The 12806-nt window shown below is 44.8% G+C and overlaps 1 protein-coding gene across 10 annotated transcripts in view; it reads right to left on the reverse strand.

Annotated features, from left to right (window-relative positions):
- LOC142576168 (uncharacterized) overlaps nt 1-12806 on the reverse strand; it is a 63964-nt gene that overhangs the window by 20822 nt on the left and 30336 nt on the right. For 4 of the 10 annotated variants that reach the window (XM_075686155.1, XM_075686154.1, XM_075686152.1 and 1 more), the window contains exons 2-3: nt 8242-8617; nt 1953-2030 (exon numbers count right to left, since the gene is read on the reverse strand). In XM_075686155.1, coding sequence (XP_075542270.1) covers nt 1953-2030; nt 8242-8391 — 228 coding nt within the window. In that variant the 5' untranslated portion in view covers nt 8392-8617. Of the gene's footprint in view, nt 1-1952; nt 2031-8241; nt 8618-9398; nt 9544-12806 lie in introns of those variants that run through there. The other 6 variants (XM_075686147.1, XM_075686146.1, XM_075686150.1 and 3 more) reach the window with 4 other exon arrangements.

Here is a 12806-nt window from a genome sequence, read left to right on the forward strand (position 1 = left end):
CTTGGATCAGAAGGCAGCCATAATTAGGGCTGTTGCGTCAGGCACGAAGAAAACTCAAGTGGCCAAGGAGTTCGGCATCGCGCTGAGTACACTTTCTACAATCCTCAGCAGCAAAGAAGTGATCGCTGGTGCTGTCGCACATGGCGTGAAAGGTAGCTGGAAGAAGACGCGGTATCCTGCCTCTGAAGCCGTGGAAGAGGTTTGCCGTGAAGCCTTTCAAGTGGTTTTTGAATGCAAGGGCTGCTAATTTGCCCGTGAGTGGGGCACTGCTCCAGAGAAAAGCGAGAGACTTTGCTTGCATCTAGGCTGCGACAGCTGCGTTGCTAGCAATGGCTGGCTGCAGCATTTTAAGGAGTGCCATAATATCGTTCACAGGGTCATCACTGGCGAGTCCCAGGCCGTCGACAATGAAACCACAATGGCGTGGGTGAGAGCTAGCTAACGTTGGTCCTCTCTTTGAAAAGTATGAAGAGAAGGATGTGTTCAACGCTGACGAAAAGCTCTCTTCTACCAAATGTTACCACAGAGGACCCTATCATTAAAAGGTGAGCTCTGTCGCAGCGGGAAACATAGTAAGGTCCGCGTCACTGTGCTCCTTTGTACGAATTGGACGGATCAGAGAGGATGCCACCTTTGGTGATAGGAAAAAGCACATCGCCACGATGCTTTAAAGATAAGAGGCGACTTCAACCGCAGTACTTATCAAACTGGAAAGCCTGGATGATAAGGGAAGTATTTGCGGGATGGCTGCATGACTGGGATGAGAAGTTGAAGAGGCAGAATCGCAAGATATGCCTTTTCTTGGACAACTGTGCTGCCCACCACACCACTGCTGCGCTGACGAACATCAAACTTCGGTTCTTGCCCCCGAACTGCACTGCAGCAATATAGCCCCTTGATCACGGCATGATAATGTCAGTTAAGGCTGGATACCGGAAGCAGGTGATGGACCGACTTGTGTTAAACATGCAGTTGAACTGCGACACGAAGGTCGATTTGTATATGGCAATAGAGACGCCTAATGTGGCATGGATGTATACGACAGCCAGCACCTTCGCCAACTGCTTTCGATGTGCATCATATGCTGGCCGCTGTATCAGACGAAGCTTTAGCGTCATGGAGGGTGCTTCACGATGCCGGTGTCGTGTGTGAAGGTGAAACCTTCTGCGAATACGTGAGCATGGATGCCGACGTTCTGGCAACGGAGGAGCTGACAGACGACTTTGTGCTTGCTGCCCGGGAGCACAAAGGAAGCGACAATGAAGGTGCCACAGGGGACAACAACACTCCGCCCTGTGCTTACAACGTACCAACATCGCCCCAGGCACTGGACTCAGTGGACTTGCTGCACCGCTACTTCGGCAGCCACGAAAACGGTGAACATGGGCTTGAGATAGCTGCTGCTGCCAAGAAGGCCATCCTTCGGTTAAGGAAGACACAGCAGCGAAGCATAACCGATTATTTTGCGCCGTCAACATGAAAGGTTCGCGCCATCGACATGGAAGGCTATAAAATCAGTTCTGATGTGTTTGATTCCAGTCTCTCCCTGTGTGCGATATCGGTAAGGATCATAAGCACTTGCCACGGACGTAGCCACTCGACCGCGACGGGAGCCGATACCTCGGCGATGGCTTACCTGTAGTAACTGAACGCTTGTGTGCAATAAAGTAGCCTCAAATTATTAGTCAGTGGCTATAACGAACTAACACTTATAATGAACAAAATTTAGCGCCCTTTCGACTTCATATAACGAGATTTAAGTGTATTCGCATCCACTATCATCAGCTCATTTTATCCATGTTAAAGTCTTTTCAATTGAGTTATTTTACAGTTATTTATTTAGAAAGCTTGATGCCCGGGTGCCACATAGGCAATGTTTAGAAAATCGTATCGCGGAAATTTTAGGAGCACGAAAGCTGGCAAAACATGCTTCCTCGGAGTTTCGCAGTTACCTGGATTGGGATGTACGCTGGTGAGGCACACCGCATGACACATGGAGACACCTCCGATTGTTGTCGCCTGAGTGATACCTTAATAGAGTTCAAGGCTAGACATACAATAACAGCACATAACATGTATACGTTACACATAGACAATGTTCATACTTGACTCGCCTCCTATTTCAATTGTGGGGAGGAGCTGCGGGAGCACCTCTAGGCCCGTTGCCATTCGATATTGCAGCTATATTGAAGCTGAAAGCTTAGTGACGACATACTAAGAAGTTTTCCAATCCGAACAACTTGTTGACACCTCTCGGGAAAGCGCGAAAACTCGCCACTCGTTGTCAACAGCCCGCCTGCCGTGCACCCTCCAGCGCAATCCCACATATCAGCATGGCACCGCATGATAGATGGCGCTGCGATCGCAAAATGGCAGCACCCTCAATAAGACTGTCTATAGTAAGCAAGAAATTGAGGTACTAGATGTAGGACAGGATTTGTAAGCCTGCGAGGACATTCTGGTACCACCCAATGACGTTAACGCCTCATGATTGTGTCACTGCACCTGATGACAGCTTTCTGTGGCAGCACAGCGAAAGCTACGTGCACGTGCTCGCACATGCGGAGCTTCTGCTCTTGTGTTCTTATGCCAAGTAGTGGCCACGTTTGGCTGGTGGTTTACATGACCAGGAAAACCAGACATGGATACCAGAAAGCCAGAAAACTAGGAACGTCAATAAACGGAAATCCCTTACCTAAGAAAGCTTTTTATTTGTTATGAAATAAATCATGAAGAATAAATAAACGTAGCAAGTGCCATGGTTTGTTTCACAGTACGCAGCTTCCAGTTGCTAACGTTTGCAGACTACATGCAGATGCACAGTAAAAAAAATGTTTGCTTTGGCTCCTAGCTTTCATTGCGGTGCCACAGAAAGTTGTCACCAGGTGTAGTACAGTGAAATCCCATTCCTAAGTGCCTCAGATTTTTAAAAAATGACAATGCCACTCTGTGAAGATGAAATGATTGTCAGTTTTAGTGTTGCCAGTCTGGCGTTGTTGCTCGTTCGTTCATTTTACACCGGTGGTCGTTTCGCATCGGTGCCATTTACATTATCATTGCTGTTCCCTCCGGCACTCCTCGTACACACGTTGTTCTTCGGGTGTAGCAACTATACATGTCCACCTCATCGATAACACAGCTGCTTTTAGCGCCGATACCTCTCCTGCTTATATACTGCAATAACCTTGGCGTCACGCTATTGTTCCCGGCGAGCGTTCTAATCTGTTCCCCATTTTGACATTTGCGTTGCCGCATTACGCCCGTATGGGTTTGTTAGAAATCGCTAAGTCAATTTCTGTTGCCGAGTGCCCAAAAAACAACAGGAGGTTAGTCATATACAGCTTTCGCTGTAGAACATTTGAAGCATCCCCTGCCAAAAGCCTATTGTTAGAACATAAATATATTGCAGTACTATGAATTTCAGAACAATAAATATTTTAAGACGATAAATATTTTATGCTTTCTCTGTATTAGTGGCACTTCAATATAATAAATTTGTAATGCTGAAATATTGTGCACATTTGCAACTTAAGAAACTGAAAAATTAGGTGCACCACCATCAGCAGAAGATATTCCTGGACGGCTATGATTACAAATCCACAGCAGCCCTAACACCCCCGCCCACAGTATTGGTGGCCCGCATAAATGGCAAAAATCTTAACCACCTACACAGCACCACTGCAAAGCGCAGCATTCTCTAGAAAAGTAAGATCGCTTGAAGTGCTTGCTGCGCACTTTACGAACAACCACCGACGTAATTGGCAAGCTTGGGCACAGCAGGAACGGCTGTTCGAGGGACGTTATCTACGCACCAAAGAAACACATCACAACATGGCTCATTTGTGACAGCCGGCGCAAATTGAAGAATCACCGTGTCATGATCCCTGTTGCCCTGCAGCACCACACTTCATCCTAGTGCAGATGGAACATGCACAGAACAGTGGCACGTATGCAATCTCACTGTCGGTATGGTGCACGGACGGTACAGCCAGCCCACACTTAAGCAGAGTTAATAGATCCAAGGTTTGTACGAGCTGTGCACACCAGGTGAAGATGACTAGACAGAAACATGCATTTTAACTCCTATGCTGCAGATTTCCTACCATCAGCATAAATGCATTTGCGTATGTACAGTCAAGCCCAGATATAACGATCTATCAGTTATAACGACCACATTCCAATGCATTTACGATATTCCGACCCTGCCTATTGAAACTGCTTCCAGATATAACATTTTTTAAATTGCCGTACTGGTTCAACGAACACTTCAAACCCAGTCATGGTAAAGAGAGGGCGCAGAAGTGCGACCAAAGTGGGCGCACAGCAGCACGCGCCCCACTCTAGTCCAAACCGCGACAATGGCACAGCCTTCGAGAGAGAGATGGAGAGAGAGCGACCGTGCACGCGGATTTTGGAAGCCACAAAGATGGTCACTCGCTTTGAACTAGGTGCGGGGCATGCACGGGCACATGCGCCAGTGCGATATTGTGTGCCATGATGGCAGCACTCTCGTTATTGCACAGCTGTCAGTGCGAAACAATGTGCATTACACCTATTTCAAAGATTTGGAACAACCATCTATGTCCTTCCACCAAGAAAACCGCTCGAGCATCCCTGTCGATATTCACGCTGCCAGAGTCAGCAAGAATGCTGCCCCAGGCGCTGGCGCCTGGGGCATTACAGCTTTATTAGATCACACTTCTGCCACGCCTCGTTTATGCATTGCAGATTGCTGAGAACAGTGTGCGGTGACATTCTACCTTTCAAACGTCGCAGTTGTTTCGTAAAGCGACATAGATAACACAATTTTATGGCTCTTGTGTGGCTGACACACAGTCATTAAGTCCAAGACCCCAATGTCTGAGACCTTCGTAGAATGGCAGCACGCTGCAGTTCCCAAAGTTGACGCTTCCAGCCAACTATAACGCTTCATTCTCATGTGCAGAATACAGTCATGTCCCACTCGTAGCAAAATATATCACCTGCACTCAAGATAAAAACAGCTGCTAAGTTTGCAGTTTCAAAATCACAGGTGATCGGAACCGGGTGCCATTTTGAAAGAGCAATACGACGGCATTCTTCATTCTTTAGATGGACATTTCTAACGGAAATGTGCTATGTGTAGCAACACACCAGGAACTAAACTGACACGGCTATTCTGGTTTTTGGACCAACGTGCTGCCGAATTGTAACTTCTGAGGCCAGCTTCAGTACGGTTAATTGAGTTTTTAAGGGTGAGTCCATATATAACAAACTACCAATATAACGACCACTTTTAGCATAACTATAGAGTTTTTACAAATGGGTTATCTGTATTGTTTTCAAATGTAGGCGATTTCTCTTGCCGAATTTAGTTTTTTACTCCCAATTTAAGTGTTTATGATACAACAATATTCCAAAATATAAATAATTTTCAGTGGTCCCAGGAAACTTGTTATAGTATCAAGATTTCAGTGTACTCAACCACTGATATTAAAAAACTATTGCATTGCCTTATATGACAGAATAAAATGCTACTTGTCCACTTCGATTCTCAGAAAAAGGAACTCGTCAATGTTACCTTTTACGAAGACGCCATTAGTCAAAATGTTTAATTTTCGCTTAACCCTGCACTGCTTGTGCTCTCATGAGTCTTGGTACTGCATAGTGCTGTGGTGGTATGGTCAGTTCACAGAGATCATACTAACTACAAGCAGCAGCAGCAAATGCTGCATCACTAGGATGTCTTGGCTAAGTTTCTGGACATGCGTCTGTGTTTTATGGAAAAAGAAAAGGCTGCACTGGCTTCCGGGAACTGTTTCACTGACTGGCAGCTGTAAAGGGCGGTGATGACGTATAAAGAGCCACCATGCCTCGTTTGTGACGGGCGATTTGAATTGCGCTGGAAGCCCATTCGGTTACTTCAGTTGCGATATTTCCTGGAACTAAGTCTTTTCTTGGAACAAAATATGCACTGAAAGTTTTTTTAGCAATATTTTTAACAGTCCACAGTGACTTTATTGCTTGCCTTTAGTGTCCCTTTAAAACAATTAATACAGCGGAACCTCGTTATAATGAACCCACATTTGACATTTCTGTACCTTCGCTACATATGATATTCGCTATATAATCGCTATTTGTTAGATGATACAGTAAAAGCTCGTTAATTAGGATTCCGTGGGGAGGCTACGAAAATTTGAATTATACAAAATTCGAACTAATAAAACGCAGAAAAAAAAATTGCTCGGTTAAGGTGCATATATAACGCAACATAGCGTGGGCGCGCGCACACGCGTCACATTGGCGAGACCCATGTTGGTAGTTCAAATCACTGGCACAGCCAACGTAGCCGGACACTGCAAGCGCAGTCCGACGTGCCTGACGCCGAGATGGCTCTTGCTCCATCCACGCGTTCGTTGTGCCAACTGCGCCGACTCACAATACACTGCATGATGAAAAAAAAAAAAAGGCGCCCATGCCACTTCGCCAAGGGTCGCAGACAACTATCCAGTGTTCAAAGCGGTGCGCGTGTTGGGATCGTTCTGTGCATGCTCTGAAGAGAACAGCAGACAGTGCACCCGTCGAAGCCTAGAGGGGATGGCATTCCGGCTAGCGCAGCGCAAGAGACGTAGCGTAACTTGCCGCAAGCGATGCGCACCGAAAATGTCGGACTACAAAAGCGCCTTTGCGCCGCTGACCTTCGCCACAGGAACAAGAGCTGCGCTCTAAAAGGCACCTGCGAAACGCACCACGTAGACCCGTGCGTAGACCCGTGTTTCAAGGAGTACCACACCCTGAAATACTCTTTAGCAGGGAAGAAGTTTGGGCGTGTTGGTGGGATATATACAGGCTGGGATACATAGCGCAAAAAATGACACAGGGACAAGCAGGAACACAGGACGAGCGCTCGCCCTGTGTTCCTGCTTGTCCCTGTGTCATTTTTTGCGCTATGTATCCCAGCCTGAAATACTATTGAACATTTTGCAGTTCTGAGTGATGCCGACGCCAAAATACTGTTCCTAATTTTTTTTTACTATTTATGTATTCCCGACATATATTTTGTACATTCAACCTGGGAAAGCTTTTTTCAAAATCATTCGACCCTCAAAGGGTTAACAATCATGTAGTTTTTCACTTTCTTCTCACAAGCCTAACTGTGACGGCCTCAATTATAAAGATACCATTTACATTACAATTCACACCACAATTTTAAACAAGCCATTTACCTTACAATTCATAACACCGACATTTTTAAAATTTTGTTGTTATAGAAATAGCTTCTTACAGAATGCAAAAACACAAAGGTCTTTGTCTATAATTGTTATAAAAGGTTTAGAGCAACTGAATTTTATAGTAAAGAAAGATTAATCAGAAAACTTCATTCTATAGCTTTGAACACCGCAGCTCTAGAATTTCAGTTTCCACTTTAATGCAAACAAAGTAATTTCCAGGCTGTTCTTGAATACTAATAACATTTTCCTTCTAATTTGTCCTCATCAACCTGTTTAGTGCAGAGCAAAGGCTCCTCCCAGGGATCAATTACTCCTGGTTTCTATCATCTAGCTCCTTCCCATGCCTGAAGGTTTCAAAATAACACTTACTAATACTTTACAAGTACTAAACAAGCCACCTCATTCTTTGCTGTTTTCAGTAGTTTGGTACCTAAGCTGCACCCAAGCTACATAAATCAAGTTCTCAAGAACTACACACTGCAGATGAAAAATAGACATTTGAGTTCATGTAAAAAGACACAAGGAATGCAAGCTTGATCAATAGGCAAAATGCGAAATTTATGTACATCTTGTTTGACCTATACCCTAAAAGTGCCCCTGGCTGCCCTAGAAGTGCAGAATCCTTGCTGTTTCCAAGCCTGCCCTCTTCTCAATGGCACCAAGAGTGAATGGTCAGCCATCTTGTGTAGAGCAAAATATGTGGAAAAGCCTACTTCCAGTATTTCGCATTACGTGCCCTATTAACACTTGGAACTATATGTTTCAAGAACAAAAGCAGTATTTTTGGTCAATCACTTTCGGGGGCGCCCCTTTCCAGCAGTTGCTAACTGGCTAATAGCCATCGCACAGGGCACTTTAGATTATGATCAAGCCTGATCAAGGTCAAAAGTGCCCCACGTAACCGAGGTATAAGCCAACAAGAATGCCCATCGCTCCCCAGTGAGGTGTCATCTCATCAGGCAAGAGTAATCATCATAAACAATATGGCCTCAGGGACTGAAAAAAGGCCCAGGCAAGGATCCTCACTCACCTCAAGGGAACTAACCAGGCTGACAGGCTGGGCCCCCTGGCCAGTATCACTCAGGATGATTAGCGTGTCGCACAGGCCCATCGCCTTGAGCTGGTCGGCTGTCGGAAGATCAGCCAGGGCCACCTGCTGAGACGAGGTGCCAGCAACCATTCCGTTCACGCCGCTGCAGCTGGCAGCACTGCTGCTGCTGCTGCCCGCGGCTGTGGCGGCAGCCGCCACTCCTTCTGCTTGGGACGCAGTGGCCGCTCCTCCTCCTCCTCCCTCTTGCACTGCTCCCAGGGGGGCTTCCTCAACACCCTCACCCCCAGGCGCCCCTGTGGGCACCCAGGACCCTGGACCTCCCTGCGCCGTCTCTACTCCAGCACGATGCACACCACTGCAGATGGGAGCGACAAGGCAGCACTCAAGTTATGCCTAGGGCTGTACTCTCAATTACTTTTTGGACAATTGAATTCTTCACAAAAATCCCTAGAGGAAGCTCTGGTGCCACAATCGTTCAGCTACCATGGTAATGATGGGGGCAGTACCTGAATCTGTCCCATCTTTGTGCTTGTAGAGTCCGACATTCCTTGTGGTATTATTATCCATTAAAGCATCAATAAGCTTCTGCCCATATGCGTAATCATTGCAATCTGTTGCATTTATAACGCAATGTTCTGCTGAAAATTATTCCCTTATGTAGTTATCTGAAGCAAGAAAGATGAAGTCCAGGCAAATCAATGTACTACATTCCCGTGCAGGCTGGACTGCCATACCATACCCGTAGACACCAGCGTCAGAGTTGAATTAACCCTTTATTGACAAGTGTTACTCACAGGCAACATAGCAGAAAAAAAGTATTGGTAATGAGTACAAAGTTTTTAGCGAAATGCCTTCAGCCAACACTAAATTACAGGCAGCAAGCCTCATGTTAGTTAAGAGCAGGAATACTGGACGAGAAGGAAAAGTTTGGTGCTTGACTCACTTTATTTAGAAAAGTGTGCAGAGAAGACAGACCAATGCAAGCTTTTATTTGTGTCACACCCGTGATGTCAAGCAAATGAAATGAACACCCATAGATCACATAGGAGAGATATCTGGATTGATTTCAAATGTGTCTGATTTAACTATCAAACTGATTAAGGTTGAATCCTTCGTTGATAATTTTTAGACCTCGCCACTTATGGCTGAAATCGACGACGCAGTTAAGGAAGCAGTCAAAAATTATTCTTAGTGCCCTTGATGATCTTGAGGCTCCATCACGGAGGGGTAATCTCATTTATGGAATCGCTGATAGTCCCACAGACTTGGGCTGAATCTGAAACCAGAGTTCGGGATACGTTTTCATTGCATCTCAATATTTTAATTCTGGGCACTGTTATATCTTGAGTGCACCGTTTGGGGTCGTTTTCTGCGAATAAGGCCCACCCTATGATTGTTATGTTCCCGGCATTCAAGATTAAAGAGAGTATCTTTTACCAGAGGGCAAAGCTGAAAGGCTCCAGGTGTATTCGTAGGTAAATATTTCTGCAAAAGTATGAGGCGACTATGCAAAAAACTTATCAATTTTCGAAATGCCAGAAAACAACTTTTCACACTTCGTCACAACAAAGTAATCATCAATATACAAAACATATGCCTACTGTGCAGCCACCGATAGCGTCCATCCCTAAATGCACACACGGCTGTAATCGAGCCTAGAGTCGCTCAACGAGTGTTTACTCGTAGCTATTTGTTGTATGCCAGAGAATGCAAGACTTATCAATTCTCTTCACTAATGCCCTAAGTGTACTCAACAAACATGTAGCTTTGTCGTCAGCCATTGATTCTTGCTCTGCTGATACTGTTATTACTGAAACATGACTGTCTGCAAAAATAAGAAGCAGCGAAATATTGGATTGTGAAAACTCTCATAATCTGCACCGATACGACTGCAACATTTGATCAGGAGGGAGTGCCTTGATACATATCAAACATGCCCTTGTGTCACAAAACATTCCACTTGTTTCATCATTGGAACTTGTGTATGTACAAGCGGTCATTGTAAACCATGAGTTTATTTTCTGCACCTGTTATAGACCACCTGCAGCTTCTATTTCTCTTTGTCACGAATTTCATGATGTACTAATCATCATATTATTTAGATACCCTACGTCACGTTTGTTTATACTTGGGGCTTCCAATTTTCTGAATGTTGTGTGGGCGAATGATTCAATTACTGTTAAACAAAGTTCTCTGCAATTTTCGGAACGTTTAAACCTCTGCCATGATTTTAATCTAATCCAACTTGCACACTACCCCACGCATTCTACACCGACTTCTGCAGACACATTGGATCTCATTCTCACCACTGCACCCAACTTGGTTTCTCCCGTTTCCTGAAGGAATAATCGACCATTTAATTATTTACTTCACTCATAGGGTGCATGAAGGCTGTGAGAAAAGCTCAAAAATTATACTAGATTACAACAGAGTCAATGCTTCTTCAATAACTGCAGAGTTTGTCTTTCATTGGAAACTACTTCATGAACTTTCCACAACAAACTCTAGATGAAAACTGGTTACTGTATAAAAACAAACTTCAGTTTTTAATCACTACATGCCTAAAAGATGGGTACCTTCTAATCTCCATTCAATGTGGTTTAATAATTCGCTAAAGCGCCTGCACAACTAAGAAAAGCGGGCATTTCGCCACACCAAAGTTACAAATCATCTTGATCACTGGGGCGCTATAACGTAAAACTATTCCAAACTTTTCTATTCCATTTCTGCTATCAGCCCTCCGCGATTGGTCAAAAACTTTTTGCGACCAGCCCCACTTCACCTGTCTGTCACGCGACGTCACGAAAACCGCAATACCTCCCCATCTGATATGATGTGTACATACTGATTATGCATGATTTGACAAAAAAAAGAAAAACAGTTATTTCTGATTCGACCCCTTTTCGCCATTAGCCCTCGGCTATTGGTATTAGCCCTCAGCTATTGGTGAAAAGTTTTCGGGCTGCACCCACTTCACCTGCCTGTCATGCAACATCACAAAACCGCACAAACTCACCGCGTCAAAGTGACGTGTACGCGATAAAGATGCATTAATATGCCGAACAAAACTGATTTTTTTTTTTTTCGGAATAGCCGCAGGCTGCCCCGTTCCGAAAGGAATAAAAGATGGCTGCCGCCGATCGCTGCGACGCTGGCTACTCGCAACTGCCAGTGAGCATGGGTGTATTTGCGTATGATAAAACTTCTTGCATGACCGTGTAACGTGTTCAAGCACTTTCGGCACGTTTACTACCTCATTCTGTCAACTCTTCTTTACTGAGGGTCAGTTTTAGCGTCATTCTTAAGCTTCCATTGCATGCCGCCGCGATTTTCGACCAGCCATCACAAGCTAAGTAAGGGAAAGCCGACCAATCGCAGACGCCGGCACCACCTTCTTCATCCGGTTATCGATTTTCAGTGCACTGGCTCTGTCCCAGTGAATCCCTCTCCACTTGAGCGTTCTCCTCACCTCTTGTCAGCCAATTAGATAAGACAAGCCGCTCAGTGTAGGCAATGTTATTCGTTTTTCAAGCAAACAAAAGTGACCTCCTATGAATGAGGAGAGCGTTTGATTGGTCTGTTCAGACAACCGTGCAGGTGACCGCCCGGTGCTTGCGTCGGTGGTTACGCAAGTTTGACGTCAGGAAATTGGAATAGAAACATATTGGAATAGTTTTACGTTATAGGGCCCCTGGTCGCATTACTGCCACATTGCCGGTTAATTTTGTTCGGCATTAGCTAATGCCCAACAAACCTTTCTGAACAATACTCTTCTATCCTTACTGGTTTCTAACCCACGGAAGTTTTGGTCCAAGGACGACTTGGATAAGTTATCCCCGAATGGTGCAACAAATCAATAATGCAGCTTAACACAAATGCCAAAGTATGCGCATGTCCTCTAGCTCTACTCTTTTTGATATATTCCCATATTCTATCGATGGTACTGCCCTGTCGGTTAACTCCTATAAGTATCTTGGTTAAGTATCACTTGCAACCTTTCAGGGAACCTGCATGTTGAACATGTCACTAACAACACTAACCGAATGTTAGGCTATTTGAGACGAAACTTTGCATCAGCACCCCCCTCATTAAAGCTTACTCTATACAAAACACTCGTCCGTCCAAAATTAGAAAATTCTTGTGCCATATTGGACCCTGCTCATGCCAATCTTGCCATTTGCCTTGAAAGCATTGAGGACCGCACTGCCCATTTTATTCTCTCAAATTACTCGTGTCATTCTTGCGCCACGTCCATGGAAAGAACAATAAATCTGCCTGACCTCTCGTTACGCCGCAAGTACTTTGATCTCTGTCTTTTTCATAGAATACGTTACTTTAACTTTTCTCTTAAAGAAAATCTTTTCGCAATACCCAGTACAATGTCATCTCTTATTGACGTTCAAGAAAAATTGAAGTGCCATCTTGTCAAACTAATTTGTGCCATTGTTCCTTTTTGCCAAGAACAGCCAGTAATGAAACCACATTCCCACCTCCACAGTCTTAATTTGTGACACCACTATAACTTCAAGATTGTCGTTAAAAGT

This window comes from Dermacentor variabilis, chromosome 3, assembly GCF_050947875.1.
Source record: "Dermacentor variabilis isolate Ectoservices chromosome 3, ASM5094787v1, whole genome shotgun sequence".
NCBI lineage: Eukaryota > Metazoa > Arthropoda > Arachnida > Ixodida > Ixodidae > Dermacentor > Dermacentor variabilis.